This window comes from Stegodyphus dumicola, chromosome 2, assembly GCF_044657685.1.
Source record: "Stegodyphus dumicola isolate Sdum_Otavi_A_Nest chromosome 2, ASM4465768v1".
Lineage (NCBI taxonomy): Eukaryota > Metazoa > Arthropoda > Arachnida > Araneae > Eresidae > Stegodyphus > Stegodyphus dumicola.
Window position 1 is genome coordinate 163,150,060 of NC_140769.1, and position 22,762 is coordinate 163,172,821.

The following is a 22,762-nucleotide window of genomic DNA, read 5'->3' on the forward strand; positions in this document are numbered from 1 at the left end:
ACTATCCCACCGCGTCTGGACAGTTAATAACAATATGATAATTTTTTAAAAAAAATATGTAGTTATTTTTCGCTGTTTTTGGCTTTGTACTCGTAATAATGCTAATGAGATTTTTTTTAATTCATCAGTCACATATAACATCTCTTATGAGATATTTCCATTTGTCTTATAAGATTGGTTAAGGCGAACAACTTGTTTTAGTGAAATAAACTTCCGATCCTTCAAGTTTGTTAAAGTGGGGCTTGATTGTATATTAGTTTAAATAAATCGCTAACAAAATGCTTAAGATGCCAAATAAAAGGTTAATGTTGTGTATAATGTGTTTTTGAACCAAGGGCATATGTTTTACGAATTGTGTATCGTTATGTTAAATTTGTTTGTGATAAAATATCAGAAGATATAAACATCTGAAAAAAATGATTTATTACATATACAAGTAATTAAATATAATGTTGAACAAAATTATCCGTAATTAATTTCAATGAAATGTTTTATACGCACGCAAATATTCGTTGAAAATAAATACTGTTATTCACAATGATGAGAATCTGCTTAAACAGTTAAAATGAACTCAAACATTTGGAGAATCTTATGAAGAACTCAGAGGTGGCGAGGAGTTATCTGCAATCCCCAGAAGTGAGTATACAGCAAATGCAAGAAATAATATTCCTCCAACTATTGTCACTGAAATCATACGTTAAATTTGAATTAAAAAAATGAAGCATATGAAATCAAATTCATGAAACTTAAACTTTAGAAAATAATTGCTTTATTTTTTTAGAAAATATAGATTCCAGAATAGATAATTACTTTGTAATATAATTAAATTTTCATTAATTATTCTATAATCAACATTTCATAACAAATAATTAACTTTACAATTCACTTACATTATACATTAAATTTTATTTATTAACTACAGAAATCAATCACAAATCCAAGTATTACTGTATTTTTATCTGAAATCAAAATCAATGCCTTCCTTGATGAAATTGTAGATTACACAATTTACCATAAAATGTATTTACACTTTTCTCTTTACTTCGTAAAAGAAAAGTTTTAGTCGTTGCTCTGCTCAGTTATTATAGTCACAGCTCTTTTCAGATTCAGAAACATTTCTTATGAAAGAGAAATTATGGTGTGGTGGTGTATTTAATTACGGCAAAGCACACTAGGGCTATCTGCCAAGAAAGAGAAATTATGAACTAGAGCTCTGTATTACTGACAGACAGCATCTAAAGACTAACACATCATTTAGGCACAAAACTTCTCAAAGAATATTTTAAGTGAATAACTTTTACCTCAAGTTATTTTACCTCGATTCATTTTTTACATGTACACTGCGAAAAAAAAAAAAGTTCTATATTTTCCGTTTTACTGGGCCGAAACGAAATTCAAATTGTATTTTCCGTGTCTCGAAAACTCGATTGGGATATATATTAGATTTAGATAGAGCTTTGTTCTAACATAGGTATTTTGACATAAAATCGGACTTTTTCTGAAATAATATATCTTTTTTTTTTTTTTTTTCATATTTCGATTCCACCACTCAAATTATGCCTAGATATAAATTTCGTAATTTTTGGTGAGAAATTTATGGAGAAATTTAAAAATTTATCTTGGCGAATTTTTTCTCTTTGAGCTAAGAATGATTCACTTGACGGACTTGTTAATTTATGGCAACTTATTTTCCTTTCCTTTTTCTTCGTTCTCCACAAGCGGAAAAAAAGTCATCGTTCATTGTTTCAAATAACTTTAACAAAGTGCATAACCCACATTTTCTTTATTATCGCTTATAAAAAATGCACCAAATTTCAAAATGCGACAAAATGTAAATTCACATATATCTTAGGAAATTTTGAATAATAAACTCTAATTTTTTGCAGGTATGTTTAGAAATACATCTACTTTAATGATGGCAAAACCTTTATAGGTTATAATTCAAAATTCGTTTCGAAAAATTTATAAAAATTATTTAAAAATACAAACTTTAAAAATAAATAAAAAAAATAGGCTAATTTTATTTGGAATGAACCTAAATTTCGAAATATGAAAGGAAGAATCAAATAAGTTTAATAAAAAGAAAAGAGATATTAATAAAAATATATCATATTCAATTAATATTGAGAGGAGCTAAAATTTGGAGAGCTAATTTTTTAAAAACTACTCGTGCGATTTTTACGAAACGTGGCAGTTTGTCATAATTTGAGTTGTAGAATCAAAATATGGAATAAAATTTGGCAGGTTATTTCAGAAAAAGTCCGATTTTATGTCAAAATACCTGTATTACAACAATGATATATATAATACATATCCTAACGCACGCTTTGGAGACATGAAAAACGCAAGTTGAATTTCATCAATGAGCCCACTAGAACCGGAGATACAGAACTGTCCTCTTTCTTTCTTTCTTTTTTTTGGGGGGCGCACTGCACATTTCTACAATGTTATTCAAAAACAAATAAAAATGGATGAAAAATATTATGATCGCAGGTCATTGTGCAAAGATGTTGGATACGACTTACGGAACATGACATATGCAATTATAATAATTTAGTCTGCGTTTTCACATTAAATTCTTATATTTCATAAAAATTTAAAAACGTAACATAGCTTGAAAACAGAAGATGAAATTTCGTAATTTTTAAGCAAAAATATATACTGAAATACTTGACATAAAATAATTAATCTTAATATATTAATGCAATAAAAAGATTAAAATATATTAATATAGTAAATGGAAAATAATTCAATTTTTCTAAATATTAAATATATATTAAGTTGGAAAATTTTTGTTAGTGTAGAAAATAATCAATTGATTAATACATCTAATTATCAATAAAATTAATAGAAGTTTATCTTAATTTTTGTCTTTGAATTTTATTTATTGACAAAAGAAGGCGATGCCGGATTTAATGTCTTTCGGTAGATAAATACTACCAATTAAAATTATATGTATGGGGATTTATATCTGAGATTACTTACCTATGATGAAATATTATCACAAGAAAAAAACAATTATTTTCTTTGCATCAGATCATAAAATTTAACTTGTTCTATAATACGTTTATTAATAAATTTAAATATTTTGATAAAGATTTGCAAAATGTTTATATGTGTAATTAACACATATAAACATTTATGTAAAAATACGCATTATGTAAAAGCACATATTATATAAAAATATCACTTCTTCTGCTGAGCCTAAAACTTTCAGCATCTGGTCCTTTCCAAGAAAAACCTTTGCTGACTCCTGGTCTAGAGCTCCATAAGCTTCGTAGCTTTATTTAACTCTCTTCTATGGCCTGAATGTCAGTTTACTTGTTTCCCAATTTAAGAAAATTAGGTTTAGACAAGTATATGTATTTGCTGTCGCTGTGATAACATAATGCCTCCATACCAACTCCTTTAAAATTACATTACTAACATTTATTCCGTCTTTCTGTTGTTGTGACTAATCTAACATCAAAACAAGCCCCCGAAATTCATCGCGGAAGTACAAGACTATGCCTGTCGTTCGCAAGAGCCTCGGGCGCCATATTGGTGATAGCATGATTTTGCTCAGTCCCACTCCAATTTTGGGGAAAGTTCCGAGGTTTCCCCACCCCTCTTCCCCTACCACCAATCAACACGACAGGACTTTTCGTCTCGCCCCCCCATGCCGCAAAGACACTAACATCCATTCCTTCCCCAGGATTCCAATCCGCGTCCTTCGGTACGGCATTAACCACTATCCCACTTGGGAGGCATTCTGTCTTTCTTATATTCATGTCTTGTATATAAAAACCAAGAGCAAGTAAGAAGCTTCACTATAACAGATGACAGTACTGCTCCCGAGCCGCCCAAAGAATTTAAAAAGAAAGTTAAAAATACTACTCTTGGTGTTGCTGCTGCTTCGAATACTTTAAAAGCTAAATTAATGACTTCAGGCATAACTTTAAAGACTGACACACAAGTTGTTAGTTTATTAGATACATTTACTGAATTCTTCGGGAAAATTTTACAATTCGCCAGGATTATTAAAGATGCGAACTCGCAGAAAGAAAAACTACAGCTTGCCCTGCAGTTTCTTGGACTTATTGAAGAATTCAATATTTAATTCTCTTTTACTTCTACCGTATGATGACTGTGAACAACTGCACCTGACCTCACGAGATGGCGCCACCTCTAATCCACTGTTTTTCACACTTTTCACGACTGTTTCATATTAAGCCAGTCATGTTTTGGACCTTTTCTTTCATTTTTATAACTTTTATGTTTTTAGACTATGTGTTCTACTTCTAAGTTAATTTTATTTCAACTGAGCTGGAAAAAAGCTAGTTTATTACACTAGCTAACAGCGGCATACATCGAAACCTGGAAGTAACTTCATGCATTCTTTGTTTTAATTTTTTACTCGCTTACGAATTTATTTGTTAGCATCAAAAACACAAACATTCTTATTTCTAATTTTTGCCACATTTACATTCATATAAACTTTCAGACTGATGTTAATCAGTTTGAAATATATTTCTATACTTCTTTCCCCCCCTTTCCTACGCACGAATTTCCTCATATAATTTCCATCATCATAAAATCAAAAGGAAATTCATAAAATTTAATTTTTAGCCCAACGGGACGTTAGACCCAAAGGGCTATTAATCTCAAAACGGCATCTTGAGCCGTTTCACTTTCTGCGTTGATTCGCTTTTCAAACTGTTGCCACCAAATATTACATATTATATTTGAAGAAACTAAGTAATGAAGAATCTGCGTGAATGTTTCTCCCATTGTGAAAAAACAACGGCACCTACAGCTATCAAATTTTGAATAACATAATCCTCCAACCGAACATCGGCCTTTAGAAGCCCGAATTTTTAATTTCGAATTTGTTATTCCAATTACAATATTTCTCCAATTTTGTCAAACTTTAACGAATTTTTCATTAGTAAACTCAACGATTTCAAATCGAGCAATGTCAGCACTGCACGGAAGAAAACATTTTTATCTCCAGCGCGCGAGAATATGTATCGGAAATTCTAAAGATACCCTGTTTTGCTTTTTTTTAATAGTTTGTGATATTACTGTTGAATTGAATTTTTTGTAGTTTAAGTGCAAAGAACATGATATTTAATAAATAAAGGTAACACACAAAATATTAAAAACAGCGCTTTTGAGCGCAATATAAAATCTGAAAGCTTTCAGTTTTTTTAATGTAATATTTTCAAAATATATGCTAAGAACCTTGTTATATTAATTAAAGAAAACGACTCACCCACACGGAGAGAGATTCGATCAGCAACTATTTTGCCTCCCATTACAGCAACTAGCGTGCAAACTGCATGTCCAAGAACGGCTCCCAAAACAACACCTACCACACTCTGTAGATATCATAAAAAAATAATATTTATTCCTATATACACACAAAAAAAATGAAAAACGTAAGAATTTCTATGTTCCTATCACACGCGCACATTATTTTTTTAACAACTGTTCGAAGACATATGGCTCCAGTTTTTAAAAAATGAATTTAAAAAAGTATGCTCTTAAACTACTGTATTTATTTATGGAAAACCTTTTATCAAAAATGCTACTTTTATATAAGTCTTCTATAAAATTTTTCAATTAAATTTTAGTGATCTTTTTAAAAAAACTGGTTCTTTAATATAAAAAAACTGGTTTAAAAAAACTGTCCGTCATACTTACGTAGCACATACATATATCCAAGCTGAATGGTCAAATATGTTCATACTGAAATCACGTATCATAAGCTTTTAATTTTTAAAAGCCATATTCAGGTTACCTTTTTGACAAGTCCGTCTTACCTAACAATCTCGAACATATTTTAATGCATTGAGTGCATTATCGGATGGATTATATGTGATTTTATAAAATATGATCCTCTGTTTTCTTATTGTAACTGAAAAATTAACAGTATAGAGCACATGATGCCAATACTTCTCACATTCCGCACAAAACGTTTACTGAATGATAATTTTACTTCGTAGAAATCGAAATATCCAAAATTTAAACCAAATCGAAAAACTGATCCAATATTCTTTCACAAAATGATCTTTGATTCTCGTTAACTCTACAAAATGCCTTTAAAGACAGTTTGCCGTTTTGAAATCTTCCAATCAGATTGTTTTAATTCTTCTAAGCACGCCTTCTAATCTTCGCCACATACCACTTCCAATTCTGCGTTACTCTACTTCCAATTATTTCCAATTCCAAATTAATAAAATACCTGGTAAAAATTAATTCGTGAATTAATTACTTGAAATAAAGTTAATAAAAATGAATAAAAGGGCTTAGAATACGTCAGTGAACAAATCTTCAACAACTTTTCTGATTTGGCCATTATTTCGCAAAAAATCAAGTGGGAGAGACATCAAATTCCTACTACGGGGGCACAATGTAGTATTTAAATGATGAGAAAAGTATAGTAGCAAAAAAAAAAAAAAAAAAAAAAAAAAAAAAAAAAAAAAAAAAAAACCGAAACTGTCTGGCTAAGAGGAAAACCAAAAATCCAAAGAACCTTAGTAAAGAATAACTTCTCGTAACTACAGTGGTTGCGTTTCACCATCTGTTGATACTCAACACCAGGTTATCTAACAGTTCTTGGAGTAAGAGTTCCCATTCTTCAAAGAGCAAATGTTTCAGTTATCCGGTGTTCTCCGGAGAGTTAGATCGTGCGGCTAGGCGTCTCCCTAAAGTATCCCACACATGTTCAGTGCAAGCTTTAAATCAGAGGAACAACGCTGGCTAAACCCTTCTGTGGATATCTTCACTCTCTAGGAGCTCCTCAGCAGCACGAGTCTTGGATGGTCGTGCATTGTCAACTATAAAAACAAAGTCAGCATTGGTGTCGGTCCGAAAAATACGCCCTTGGAGGAGGATACTTCATCACAATAACGATCCCCGTTAAGTGAACCTCTGTGGAAAATGTGAAGCTTTGTCCGTCCATTCATCAAAATGCCTCCCCATACAAGGACGACAGGACCACCCAAAAGTCTCTTTTCCTGATGTTAGTGGGATAAAAGTGTGTCTTTCATCGGTAAAGAGAAAGGGACTCCATTGTAAGGTGACCAGTCTTTGTGAGTCTTTGTGTTCTCTACACCACTGTAAACGGTGCCACCGATTTGCTGCAGTTAATGGTATGCAGCGCTGAGGACGGCGGACGAAGAGACCACCTTTAAAAAGTCATTCGGACACAGTAAACAAAGACATCTGTCGTTCAATTGCCATGCGCAAATGCTGAGTAATGTTGCTGTCTGTCTGGTCTCGATCTCTTTTGGTCTGCTTTTTGATACATCTGTCATCAATCACCGTTGTTTTCCGTGGACGAGCATTGCCGACCTTTCTCACAACTGTATCTTTCGTCTGGAAGGTTTCCCGAACTTGTGAAGCAACACTTATATAATTTCCAAACTCCGGGGTGACAGACGTCAAACTATGCCCCTTCTCAAGCTTGCCCATCATTCTGTCATGTAGGCATCCTGATTTTTTCATGTAGCCATGTTGCACGTACAATCTCATTTGCAGAAGAATGCCTGGAAATGTGCCTTCTTTTCTTCATTTTATGTTATCTTGCACTGGCGCTCTGACTCCTCGGGTTTTGTGTATCCTAACGTACCCTCTGATATCATGATGCTGATATTTGCAAATACATCATCTTTCTATTGAGCTGAATTTTTCATTGTACTGATCGCGAAAAGCCCTTTTCAACAATTTTGTGGTAGTATGTTGAAAAATGAATATGTTGCTGAAGTTTTGCACACAAGTGTATTTTATAGCATCTGTGTAATGAAATTTCAAACTATTCTTTAATTTTATTGCATTTTAGACTTATTTTATTTTACGTACTATTTTATAAGATCACGCTTAGCAAAGATTTGAATTCTTTTTAGGCTTTCGAAAAAAAGGTTTTAAAAAGATTAGAAAAGAACAATAGACCTGCAAAAATCTTAATAGCATGATCTTTCTCAAGGTCAACTAAAATTAAGCTTACTGTGAAAGTTTTAAGATGTTTATCGCTTTTGTTCATTCAAATAACACAAAAATATAAATTTAATAATTTAAATAATAAGATTAAAATAATAAATATTTTTAAAAAGTTTAAACTGAAAGTTTAAAATATGTTTATTGACTTACTATAAAGTTTAAACTTGAAAAAGTTTAAACTTTAAAAACTTTAAAATATGTTTATTGACTTAGGATAAAAAATATTATTAGCCAATAAGTTCATTGTAAACATTTTTATCTCATTTAATTATATAATTAATTGATGTATGTTCTCATTTAATTAAATAACTCTGTAATTCATCAAACATTAATAATACATCACATGAATCATTTGACAGATACAGCGTGAGTCAAAGAAGTTTCTCAAGTGAGAGAAGTTTGTCAACATATTTTTAAATATATATATATAAAAAAATTCTGCCGATTGGATAATAATAAATTTGAAAGTGGTTACAAATTTAAATTAATTTATTTCTATGCATTATTCGGTATTTTAGGGCCATATAGAACGAGCTATAAAATATTCAGACACATTCATTTTATTCAGTTTTTATTATGATTTTCAGTTTGATCGAAATACTACAGGCTTCTGACTAATAATTAACCACAATAGAATTTTACTAGGGTTTCATCGGAAAGAATGGAAGAGAATGGAATGTCAAAAGAATGGCTCGAAATAATAATAATAATTTATAGGATCGAAAGAAAAGAACACATATTTTTAGTTCGGAGCTATTACCTGTCAGGTAGAAAGCTTCAAAATGTTCAAGAAATCTGCTGCAAGGAACATTCTGAAAAGAATTTTGCTTTTAAGAGAAGTTTTCTCGGCTTCCTTCACGAATTAGGAGCTATCGGCACAGTATCCATGATGCTACAAATCGAAGACTGCCTTCAGTACGGACTGAAATTAACACCATCATTGTTAGAACTATTATAAATAACAATCAATAGCTTCCCATCAATCTTCAGCTGACCATTACAAATGAAATCTTAAACACGTCTATCAATTTTCTCTGAAAAACTACTGCAAAAAATGATCGAATTCAAATGTTCTCATACTGTGCATTTTGCATTGTAAAACATGTTACTGCCGTTAACTAACAGCAGAATATAATGTCTTTTTCTATATTTCCATTAATTTTTCTCAGAAAACATAATTTCATTATAGCTCTTTTTACATATACTCTGCATGTAAATAGATTATAGATATTAACGGAAAAGCAAACTACGAATATGTTTTATTATGAGCGTATAGGATTGCATTTCTTTGTTTATTCCATAAATTTCGTATTAATAAATGCTTCCTTCCTAAAATTTATGTTTTCAAAATAATGTTTCTTTCCTAAAATTTATGTGTATTCTAAATATTTCTAAAATGTACGTCTGCTTTTCCTTCGGACTAGGAATATGTGATTTTATTTTATGCTTTGCAGCAGGTCACTTCCTATTAACATTTCGATTATATGAAAAATTGTTTTCTTAGCAAATTTTCTTTATTCCCGAAGGAAATATTATATGCTTTTGTTATAGTATATTGATGCTTGGCAAATAAAAAATAATTTCTTTGTTAAGTTTTTCAGAAAGGTTTATATTTTGCATTTTGTTTAAATGAAATATTTTATTCTTTTTAAATGTGCAATCTTTTATGAGAGTAAACACAGGATATGCAAAATAAGAAAATCCTCTCATATGCATTGCAATATGTGCTAGTAGTTCTAAGATGGGACTCTGTTCCAAGGTCTCTGTCGTAAGTCATACGTTATCAAATGTGACTTACGGCGAAATTCGAGGATGCATGCTTTTCTTGATGCATGTTTCTGTTAAAGTATTATGGTAAATTTGGATTTTATTTAATTTAAAACTGTTAAGATGAATAAATTTACATAAATATTAATAAAGACATTATTAATATATGAATGTACACTTGTAAAATTAACAAAGAATAATTATAGGAAACTATATATATGTATATAAAAATGTCCTTGCTTTATCCGAAATTTCTTTAAATATTAGTTAACATAAAGCTGGCAAAGAGCTTGTTAATAGGGCCTTTAATTAAAAACAATAGCTAATTAACATTCATTTGAATATAGCTATTTCTCCTAAATGAGAATAGTTTTTTAATTAGAAAATTGGTTATTCTTGTTTGTTGGTCCCCCCTCCTTTTACAAATTTTGCAATAACATCTGCCTTCTTTTGTTGTGCTGGTTTTTTTATAAACAAAAAACAAAACACGATTTTAATTTAAAATCAACAGCAATTCCTCCAAAGAAAAGTTTAATTGTATCTCTAAATACCTTAAAACTATTTATCGATGCAGCGTCTCTGTGAATATAAGTTCATTTTAACATGAATTTCCAGAATACCCCGGTTTATTTAACATGAAAAGTCTGCAAATAGCTTATGCTTTTTTTCAGATTTTTCTTGAAATTTTCAGCAACTTCAAAATGAGAACTAACTACAAGTTTCTTCTGTACTTATCTTCTTGTCTCTTTCTTAAACTTCCAAACGGATTTCATGCTTCCATTTGAATTCTTAACAAACTAAGTAAAATACTGTTGTAGATTTTATCATATATCCTTATCCATTAAAACATTTTTCCTTTTATAAACTAACCTTTTTGCCCTTTTTCTTTTTCTTCCTTTTTCTTTTTAGTCCAAAGGGGAATTTGCTCAGAAGCGCTATTCATTTCGTTTTGGCATTTTGCGTTGGTTCACTACAGAGTCACTTTTAAAATTGTTGCCGCCAAATATTAGAGCCCTACATTATATTTAAAGAAATTAAATAATGAAGAATCCGCTTGACTATATGTATGTTTCTCTCATTGTGAAAAGACAACGGTACCTAGAGACGTCAAATTTTTCATAACCTAGTACTCCACTCGAATATGGGCATCTGAAAGCCCAAATTTGGAATATGTTTTATTATCTATTTCATATTTTGGTAAACTTAAACGAATTTTTGATTAGAAAACTCAAAGATTTCAAAGCATTCCGGTAACATCGCGTGCATCTTCAATTAGGGATATTTTATGGGCGAGGTTTCTCTCTCTCTCTCTTTTTTTGTTTTTGTTTTTGTTTTTGTTTTGTTATTGTTGTTTATGTGTATGTGTGTGGGTGTTCGAATCCCGGAGAAGGCATGGTTGTAACTGTCCGTCCCTTCATAGGAAAAGGCGATGATGGTGCACCTATTAGGTGCCTCCACAATAAAGAGACCACCACATCTAGCCTTGCATAGATTAATGGACTGGGTTACATTTGTAATTGTTCACAAACTGCCATTGAAAAAAAAAAGTAGTATTTAAGTCGAAGTTCCACTGACTTCGGTAGAGAGAATTCAATTTCCTGAATATCACGCGTTTGCCTTTTGGCTACGTCACTCTAAAGCTGTTACTACGCTCCGCCGCATTACGTGCCCTTGATAGTAGCTTCGCTACCCAATTCGATATTTAGGGGCCAACTACTTAGAACTGGACTAGAACTGTGTTAGCTTCGGCTAAACCTTTTTAATTAGTTGTTAGTGTTACGTTCTTATTACTTTTGACTTTAAGCCCACGTGGAGGCTTTGTTATACGTTCTGAGAAAGGGACCGTATGTACGCCTTTAGCGTGAGCAATAAAGGGTAATTAACCCTTCATGAGTTTTACGTTTCTGTTTCTGGACTTAAGCGATTATTCGCTTAGTAGTTCACTAAATTCCTCCACACTTAGTCAATAGACAAAATGGAGGATTCCCTACAAGGTAACACAACGTTAAAAAAAAAAAAAAAAAAGCCCTTTTAATTGCCTTCATTAGACTTGACTAACCTTCTATAATTGTTAAAACAGCTGAACGCAACAGTTTCTTTCTTTGGTTGTTTTACCGATACTCTTTTCGCAGTGACCTTCACTTTAGCATTTAAGCTTGCGACTTATCTCGCTTTTTTTTTTTTTATATGCTAGTATTTCCATCAGCGATGCTTCTTCTCTTATCGTACATGATAGGGTTAAGACAAACAAAAGCTGCAAACGGACAAATCATTATTTGGGCTCCTGACCGGCCAAAAACTGTGACGTATGTTAGATGTGGACCCCGAATTAGCAACTGTTGATAGCTGATAGGGATAAATTTTGTTTACCACACTATTACGTCAATTTGATGCATAACTGTGATAAACGATTATGATGCTACAATAGCTGCTGAAAATGTCTTTCTCATCAACTAATTACAGAAATACCATAAAAATTTTTACGCTGCATAAATTGGCAACAATTTCCGAAGCGTCTCAATAATTGTTGGTCAAAGATTTGATGCATCAAAATCTTTTTTTTAAGAGTTTTTACTGCTAATATTTCTGCCTTTCACATTAAAAAAAAAAAAAAAAAAACTGATGTGTACGCCACATGACTTCCTTGTACGGTTTATTAAGCTATACATAATTTTTGCTACATTTCCTCGAAATTCATTAGAGATGTATTTCTCATTCAAAAAATTTAGTTCTTAGTTCGAGGAAAGGCAAAAAAATACGTAAAAACCATAAAAACTCAAAACATCTTCATTAAAAATTGTAAAATACAGATAAACCTAAAACATAAGTTTTCTCTCGGAAATATTTCGTATCCTTACGAGTAGGCAGATAATTCTGACATATGCTGCCATATTTAATTATTCAATCAAGATAATGCGTTGGTATTGGTTGCAAATTGAATGTATAACATAGAATTTTTATGCCTTTAACCTTCATGTTATAGTTGTAGAATTATCAACAATTTAAAAGTTGTTTAGGTTCGGCTAAGCCTAATTTTTCTACCATAGCAGCCATATTTGTTTACATTTGAAACTTAGCAGGATAATGGTTTTGTTGCCGATCTAGAGAAACTAAGCTTCGCTACAACAAAGTAACGTCTTCTTTTATTATTGCGAATTAAATTATGTTTAATTCATTTTGGAATTATTCTTTAACTTATTAGCCGGTTCTTGAGTAGAAACTTTAATTTTAATTGTAAAAATTATTTTTTAATTCTTTTAACTGTACTAGATGTTTTATATTTTTCTATATCTTTCAATTTTTAATGTAAATATTTTGAATTTTTCTATATCTTTCAATTTTTAATGTAAATATTTTGAATTTTTATGTATTTTTTCCTTGCCGCGAAGTGAGAACTGAATTAGCAGCGCATGCGCATTAGGTAAGGGCGCTGAATGGTCTGTGAAAAACTGTTTCTTTTTTATTCGTTTAATTTCTTTTACACATCGTTTTAGATTTATTATAGTATTTTAACAGAACTTGTGGTAATTCTTCAGTTGATACAATTTTTGTGCACTTTGAGTTATAAAATGAATTAGATGTAACGGATTTAAAATGATATATTAATTGAATTTATAACTCATTTTATAAATGAGTTATAAAACGAATGAGATTCTGTTAAGTGAACCAAGCGCCGAAGTATCGCTATGGTATAGATAAATATAGTGAACTTTAAAGAGTGCATTATTCTATTGTGGTTTATGCGCTGTCGACATTTTGAAGTAAGTTTGCTAATTTTGAAGTAAGTAGATTTACTTCAAAATTCGTTAACTGTCAATTCAATATGTTTAAATGACATGCAGGAAAATTGCGTATAATTTAATATTCCATATAAGAAGTCATGTGGCGTACACATCGGATTTCCTTAACCAAGAGTTCCTAACTTGTACTGAAAACTGAATTACTGTAGTTTCAGCTGAAGTAATCGTTTCATCGGAAGTGAGAACTCTATGTTTGAAAATTTTGCAATATAAGATTGAAAATCAAATATTAAACAAAATGAAATATAATTATTGTGTGTTATGCTCCGCTAAGTAACCTAGTGAGCAGAAATCTCATTCGCTTGATGAAGTTTGTTACGCTTCGGTTACTATTAGTGACAAGCGTAATGATATTTCAACTCGAACATATGTTTTAAACTTCACGGATGAAGCACTGGGAATATTACACCTCTAATACACTGTAGATAAACACTTACCAATTTTCAAGTATGTTAGTCATATTCGCAGCTAAATAAAAAAAGGTTAGAGTATTTTGCACCTATAGTTGATTGTTTATTTTGAGTATCTGTTACTCAAAGAAATTGCACGTTTGTTTGTTTAATTCCTTTTACGATGCGATTTTCATTTGCTTTTCATTCCTTTTACTCATTTCACATTGCGACTAATAAAATTTTGGCCAATTCTATGCAAGGCAAGCAGTTATGCAGGGATTTTTCAGTACTTTACCATTTCTTTTACACATAAAACAATTACGAATATTCTTTCAAAATTTAATGAATCATTCAGTGATGTCGTGACTAGCGAGAAAATCTAATTCACTATCATCATCAAATGGTGTTTTAGTTTGCACCTGGGTTTAAATTCTCTGTGGAATACAACTAGTGCAAGGAAAAGAAAAGTGTAGGACACTCAAGTATCTTTCCGCAGATGTCTCAATTAAAATCGCGATAGTTATCGTTATTTTCAGCCAATTAGTATAAACAAAGATCAAGAACGAATGGTTTTATTAATGGTTCTAAACAAGATCCCGGAACTTTTAACTTTGCTGACTTTTATTTTCAATTCGAAGGCTAAAAAAGAACTTACCCTTTTCTTTAAATCACATACAACTGATGATACAATAAAATGGTTTTCACACGGTGTCTTTGGAAATGTTCCTTTATCTAATATTTTTATTAATTCTATTATTTCAAACGTAACTAAGGATTTATGCTTTAGTTTATTACTACTAACACCAGTTTTCACTTCTTGATTTCTTGCTTGATATTCTTAAAGGGTTATAATACAAACTCGTTTATAACTAACAGGATTGTGAAACCAAAATATCCATCGGAACGCTGAAACTACCAACAGCGCGTCTGTGATGTTCACAAACTAATGACAGCAAATTCAAAATATGCTGAATTTTAGGAGCTGTCAAAACACACAGCTTCGGATTAAAGATATCGGTTTGGTTTCGTTATTTGATTATCGTAAAGCACGCGAGGGCCTAACGATGTCGTATTTTGAGGATTTTTTAAGTGAAATTAACACATATACGCGTTAAGCATGAGAAAATCCTTGAAAATGCTCATGCAGCTAATCAATTCGCTGGGGTTTGAACCAGTATTGAACTACCAGGGTTCATCTGTCCACTCGGGCACTAGTGGGCGGATTAAAGAAATATAACTGCAGTGCGACTTGTTTTTATTACTTATGATTTTTAATGTTTTTTTACGTGGAAGTAGTTCTTCAGCGGACATTTAATTTTGAATTTTTTGAATAATTATTGAGTTTAATGAAGCAATTATGACTCAGTTAGTGCTCACTTATATAGATAAATTTAGATAAATTTTCAATAGCATATTGCCCTGTTTTTAAATTCTTTAAAAAATGGAATTAAAAGAGTAGATTTTATTATCAAGACTTACGCATCATGAAGTATAATATGCAGTAAAGTATTATATTTTCTGGGCAAAAATTAAATGGATGTAATTTAGTTTAATTTTCTGTAATACAAATTGGTAGTTTAGCAATACAATAATTAAAAATTCTTTTCTGCGACAAATATTTCCTCTTTGTAAGTCAGTACTTACTTTTACTCCCAATAGGTACATTTAAGATATCCGGAAACGTGTAATACTTACATGTTTAGCTGCTAAGATCACCGTGGTTATCTGAGATCTGTCACCCCATTCGGCAAGAAAAGTCATCACGAACGCTTCCAAGAATATCCATCGAATGACACTTTTAGGACTCCCTGCTTCTAGATCTTTTGCCTATAAATACCCATTATTATGAATTAAAAATGTGCAAAAAGAATAGCTGGGAAAGAATATAGAAGTTTGCTACATGCTATTGATAATACTGTTAACTACGATGTATTAATTTAAAGGGAGTAAGACTATTAGAGTTATTCCATTTAACACGTTATTTCTTATGTCGAATCTTTCCTGCACTTCTCCTGTTTTGTCTACTCCACCAGAATATGCAAATGAAGTGAGTTTAAATAACGAGTAAGAATGAGGTTTTAAGACGATGAGAGAGAATTAGCAGCTTCAGTCCGCCGTGCTGAAATTCTGCTGCCCGGCTTTAGCTCTGTGTTGCGAGCCGTAGAAGTTGTCGTGTCTTCGATTGAAATTACGTTAGTATTCGCGTCGCAACAGAGGCACGTTGTCAGGCTTTAATTTTAAACTTGAGAATTATTTAAACGATTGCTGTCTGACCAGTCCGCAAGAAGGGGCAGTTAATTTTGTTAACACATTAGCATCCTGTAATTGGGAGCGGAACTGGCAGTTAAATAATTTATTTTTATTTTTATTTTATTAATATTACTTTAGCATTCTAGGTTTAATGGTAAAGATGGGACGATAATTCGTCTGGCAGGTCTAAGAAGATTAAATTATTGTCGATTACCAAATAACCTTGCAAGACTTCTTTTAAACACTGATTTCTCAATTTTAATTTTAAAAAAGTAAAAACAGTTTTTTCCAGTTTAAAAAAAATAATATAGTATGCTTAAGTACCACACACTTGTAAATTTTAAAGTAACAAATGCAAACTAATACAGGCATGCCTCTTTAAAGGAAGAAATATGAAACGACCACTTTGAATTAACGTTTAACTCAAGTATGATTGATTTAGGTGAAGCAATGTACCGCAAATGTGTTCCATTTAAAATGCATATAAAATAATATTTAAATTGTGTTCATATATAGATGATTTCAGAACCCTTAAATATACATTTGTTCGTTAAAATATATTCAAAAACGGAATCAATGGGTACAATTATGTATTTTAATGAAGCTGTATTTTGTCAATCTGAAATACTTTAGGGTTGGGCTGAAATGCTTTAATGTCGGTCTCAAATACTGAAACAATCCAGACGATGGCATGCGTAAAGGGCTTTAAACATTTGATAAAACTCGCATTTATAAAGTAGCGATAGAGAAAACCAAAAAGGAAGCCAGGATTCTTAAAAGACAAAATAAAAGAAAACACTTAGAATAATTCCATAACAAACATGACCGGGGAAAAAATTAAGTTAAAAAAGTTATATAGAGAAAGAATTAAGTATTATTTTAAAGTATTTAGATGCATTTTTATAAATATTTCACCTTCAGATAAATACGATACTTTACAACATAACATTATTTGCTTCAATGCATAATCTACTTAAAACTGATCTATAAGAAGAGATTTAAATTACTGATTTTATTTGAAAATTTGGTGTTTTGATGGAGGATTAAATTATAATTGCTTCATAAAATATTCCAACTTTTACTTAAATTTGAAACGGTTTTACAGACAGGAATATTTTTTGTGTAGAGACATTATGTTTTTTATAGCTAGAAACATGGAAAGTTACTTACACTGTGGCCAAGATTCGAGTTACGGATCTTCCAGTTGCTAGCTGGATCTGCTACCACTTCAGCATGTACAGAAATGCATTAATTTTATGTACAAATGTGTATCGTAAAACTATTATTTCAAAGTTCTATTCGTTTCTTCTCTAAAATATAATATTGTGAATCACTAATGAAATTTCAGTTAAATATAATAATACTTACTTACATGAGCGATTGTTATACTGACTGCATTAAATGGCTTAACCTCATCTCATTTTATTGCGAGTGATACTTTGACTTCTATTTCAGATACACATCTACCTGCTCGTACAATGAGTTCTTGAACTTATTCAGAACACTAGACGTGGATTGTGAGGTCGTGTACGTTTACTTTTAAGCCTCTCATAATAAATCTACATCTATTCATCGCCCTGCAGTGGCAACACACACTTTCAAGTTGTCGTCCATAGAATTCGGTCGTTAGAATGTAGCTGTCTTATAACTGTTTTAATACTTATTTTGAATTGAACTATGTTATCGGATTATTATTAAATATTTATGTATGAATATTTAATTAACGTACGTTTACGTTTTGTGATATGTATAAATTACAAATAGTTGAACTCAAAACGTTTTTTCAAAAACAACACAATCTTTCGTATTTCGGCGCCATTTGATTAACGCCCAGTAAACAGCGTAGATGTTCCAATGTTGATCCATAACGAAAAGCAAACTTTACAGCCAAGGCAGATTAAATATTCATTGTTATTTCAATTAACATTTGCCGCCATAATTCACCTTAATCGTGCTATTTCAAAATATTTACGTTTTCGATAACTTTGCAAAAGAAGGGAAGCAGCAAGCAGTCTGTCTACGCCGAGGTACAAAAAGCAAGTGTGTAGTTATCCAATATGAAAGCGTATTAAGAAAAAGGTTTTAATTCCCGAAATAGTGAGTTCCGAATTAATTACGTTATCATCGTTATATAAAACAAATGTGATGGATTAATATAGAAATTACGCAGTCCAGAAAATGTTATTGCTATTTTTGGCATAGAGAGGGGGAATATTCAAATTAAAATGAGAAATTAAGACGTTTTGCTAATTTAAGCTATAATTTTGATTTACGTACTTTTATCTCATATGTAAGATATAAAATCTGAAAGAAAATTGCTATATTTTATCAATATTGCTTTCAATTCCTCATTTCAGTTTGACTACTTCCCTTCATGGAATCTAAAATGCATAATATCTGAAAATTAATCTGCATTATGCCATTCTTTAACGTTGCAGTGCAATTAGCTCTTAGCCAGTCAACTTTCAAAATTTAAACAAAGGATTCATCTCTATAAATACGCTTTGCTGAACTGCATTTAAAGCAAATACTTCAAAATCTGTTATCATAATAAATTATCTCTTACTAACATATACAGAAAAATAGTCAATAACATAGTAAATTAAAATATGGTAAATATTGTTACTAGCTACTGGCTCAGTGGTGTCTCTTTACACAATCACTGCAGCTGAGCAGAAAGGAACTGATAATTTATTGGAAAAAATACAACGATGTCACAAATTCAAGCTATCACTCGCAGGGTAAAGTCTCTCTACAGCATGATTCTACTAACTCTCTTTGAATCGCATTCTCTCAAAGCTGAGTAGCAACTATTTCCTCCTGGCAGACAGTAGTTATAGGTTAGTCATACACTATTCCTCCTGACAGTCAGTAGTCTTTGGACTTCATACTTATATAGTATTGCACTGATTTCAGAAAGCTTCTGGAAAAATCGGTCCTAGGTCTTTGAAAAAGCGTTTTCATGAAAGTTCCTAACTTACCGAAACTTTTGTCGCCAAAGCTTGTCAGGAGCGTGTTTGCATACATCTCGTACTTTAGTTGAGTTACACTGGTTATCATAAAATAAGGAAAAATCACAAAAATAGCAATAACTCCCTCAAAAATAAGCCAAACCGTGTAAAATTTGAATATGCTGCCAAGTAAGAGTGGTTGAGTAAAACTGTGATATGCAAAATAGTGGCTCTGCTTTCAGAATACGTCATCTGCGAGGAGCATAAAAGTCCATGTTTGAGAGCAAACCCAAATATTTCACATTTCAAAGTGACAGTGACATCAGAAATCTGAGATAGCTAATTCGTAACAATGACCTACAGGCATCATTTGCCTGCAGAATTGCGATGGAGAGCCATTGGGAGACTAGAGGCAGGACAAAGTCAAACAGAAGTGGCCAGATGGCTAAATGTGAGTCCTTCTGTGGTTCATAGACTTTGAAAGCAATTTCAAACAACAGATTTGGTATCTAGGAGGTTCAGCCAAGGACGGCCAACTGCTATAACGAGCGCCGATGACCGATATTTGACATTATGTGCACGCAGGAATAGAACCGCTACTCCGATTCTTCTTAGATCCTCCCTTGCTGCAGCCACCGGAAGGTTCGTGTCAACGTCAACTGTGCGTAGAAGGCTTCACGAAGGTGGTCTGCATGCGAGGCGACCAGCCATTTGTGTGCCGCTCACGTCACGCCATAGGAGGGACCGTTTTCAGTGGGCACGACAACATGTCCACTGGACGTCTGATCAATGGAGGGCGGTTCTCTTTACGTATGAGTCCAGGTTTAGTCTAGAAAGCGTTATTTGATATGGAGAGAACCTAGAACCCGTTATCATCCGTCAAACATCCGTGAAAGAGATGCATACAGAAGGGGCGGCATCTTTCGGGTGGACGCACAGACCTCCATGTCTTTCCAAGGGGAACCGAGAATACTCAGATTTATAGAGATGACATCCTTGATGTTTATGTGCGCTCATATGCCGGGGCAATAGGTGATGTTTTCCTGTTACAGGACGACAACGCAAAACCACACAGGGCTCGCATCGTAGATGATTATCTTCAACAGGAAACAATTATGTGCATGGAGTGGCCAGCTCGATCCCCCGACTTGAATCCTATTGAGCACGAGTGGGATACTTTATGGAGACGTCTAGCTGCTCTCAATCCGCCCCCTCAGACCCTTGTCGCGCTTGCAACTGCTTTGCAAGAGCAATGGCTCTCGCTTCCTATGGAACTGATAGACCGCATAATTGAAAGCATCACCCATCGCTGTATGTGCTGTATTGCTTCTAGAGGCGATTATATTCCATATTGAAGGTACTTTTCCTATAGCAAACTGACACCTTCGATTTGTTCATTTCGTACATGTGCTAATTTCTATACTACTCTAATTGTCTGGTAATTTCTTTTTATGTTATTTGATACCTTACTATGTGTTGTATATTGTGGGTAAGATTCATTAAATTCTACATGTAACTTTTTCAGTAATCGTGATTTTTGCGATGTTTCCTTAATTTATGATAACCATAGTGTATTTTAGTAATCTAAGTATTGTCCAATCCAGAATTGAAAACTCTATGATCCAGTATTAAAAAAAAAACTTAAATACAAAACATATAGCCACAAATTCAGTTACATGCAAAATAAATTCTAACATTTTTACCTAAATGCAAAAGTTAAATAAATAAATAAAACAATATCAAAACACACAAAAACAGTAATGAAATCAAAAAAAGATTTAAATATTTATAGAAATTTACAACTATATACTGTTGACATGCTTAAAATAAAGCTCATGGGCTTTCCCTCCAGATAATTTCTATTACATAAATATATTCAATACATTGTATTTAAGCTTATACAGAAAATAATAATTACCTTAGCAGCCATCTTGGTATCCAGATCTCTTTGAACACCTTCAAATTCTTCTTTACCGGCAGTGCTACTCATTAAATAACCTAACAAAAGAAATAATACTTTTTCATTTTACGATTTCCTTAATTGAACAACAGTATAAAAATATAATTTTTTCACAGCGTCTAAGACCCAACTCTGCATGAAGATGTTAAATCTTATTTTAGTCATCCTTGAAAACTATTCCTAGCTGTTTTATGATTTTAAGAATGACATATTACTATATTAATATCAAAATAAAGCTGTAGCTTTTGTTTCTTGTCTAATTATAGTATTAAATTCAGTGCAATGAGACATGTAATGCAATTTACTTTAATGTAAATAGATATAGAAATCAGGCACTGCTAAAGGAAAAAATAATATGATTTTAAATTCTGGTACTGAAATAAATGGAAAAATATACACACAGCTTATTTAAATAAGAATCGCTGCAATATTTAATTGACTAGTTATTGCATGAACTACTGCGTTTCTTGCTTAATTTTAACCATAATTTAATATAACTCCTGCATTGGATTTTGTTAAAATCTCCGAAAAGATAGTTTACATAAAAGAAAACGCCCCAGATGAGTTTAATTCTAATTGAAAATTATCGAATAGAAATGAATTATGTTTAGAGAAATAAGCCTGCTGGAGGCTATACGAAAATTCAAAATTATGTTTACGAATTTTATATATATATGTGTGTGTGTGTGTGCATAACTAGTAGTTTTAACGAGATTCTGAGTCTAAAAATACGTTTAAATTTTATTTTCGATGTCATACACAGTTTCATTGCGATTTAAGCCTTTCCTAAGTGCTAAATAAAATTTTATAGAATGTCGAACTGGACAGCGAAGAATCAATCAAAGAAACTGGCTTTGTTAGAAAATACACTTCTCAACATTGAAAATGCAACAGCAAGAAGGAGTGGTCAGAAATTTATGCAAATTTTAGAGTAGACGCACGTCACTGAGTTTTGCGAATGATGTGAAATGCGCAGCTCTCCGACGCACTTGAAGTAAGATATAAGGGAAGGAACTTGCAGAATGGGCAAATTCGTCTCGTTATTTCTGCCAGACGAATTATCCAAGAAAATTGGTTTTTGTCCCAGAGGATACGTGTAATAGGAGAGAATGCCAGGCCGCCGTCAACAAAGGCACTTCCAGCAGATAGACGACTTTACGAAGGGTATGGTCGTTAAAATGAGCAGCCGAGCGATTTAATTCACGAATAATCATCACTCGAACTGAGAAGGGCGAGTTGGTCCTTACGTCAAATTGCAGCTGATACCCACATGGTTACGAGCACGGTGCATCGGCTATGGCGAACGTGGTTGGAACAAGGAAATGTGGGAAGAAGGAGGGGTGCAGCCAGAGTGACGTCAGCACGCGTGGATCGACGCATCCGCCGACAAGCTGTGGTGGTCCTGCAAGTCACTTGTACCACGATTCTGCAGCATGTGCATGATACTCTGGATGTTTCCGTGTCGACCAGAACCATTTCTCGTCGATTGGTTGAACATGCCTGCACTCACGGCGTCCGTTAAGAAGACTGCCTTTGACCCCACAGCATAGACGCCAACGTTTAGAATGGTGCCGGACTGGAGCTATGTGAATGACAGAATGGAGAAACGTCGTGTTCTCAGATGAGTCACGCATCTGTTTATCCAGTGACAGTCGCTGC

General features: G+C 32.5%; 1 protein-coding gene across 1 annotated transcript in view; it reads right to left on the bottom strand.

The window, feature by feature from the left end:
* Positions 1-400: 400 nt before the first annotated feature.
* Positions 401-22,762, bottom strand: part of LOC118198653 (uncharacterized) — a 39,162-nt gene continuing 16,800 nt past the window's right edge. Inside the window, exons 5-8 of the mRNA XM_035370390.2 lie at positions 21,062-21,141; positions 15,638-15,769; positions 5,255-5,360; positions 401-684 (exon numbers count right to left, since the gene is read on the bottom strand). Coding sequence (XP_035226281.2) covers positions 590-684; positions 5,255-5,360; positions 15,638-15,769; positions 21,062-21,141 — 413 coding nt within the window. The 3' untranslated portion in view covers positions 401-589. The remainder of the gene's footprint in view (positions 685-5,254; positions 5,361-15,637; positions 15,770-21,061; positions 21,142-22,762) is intronic.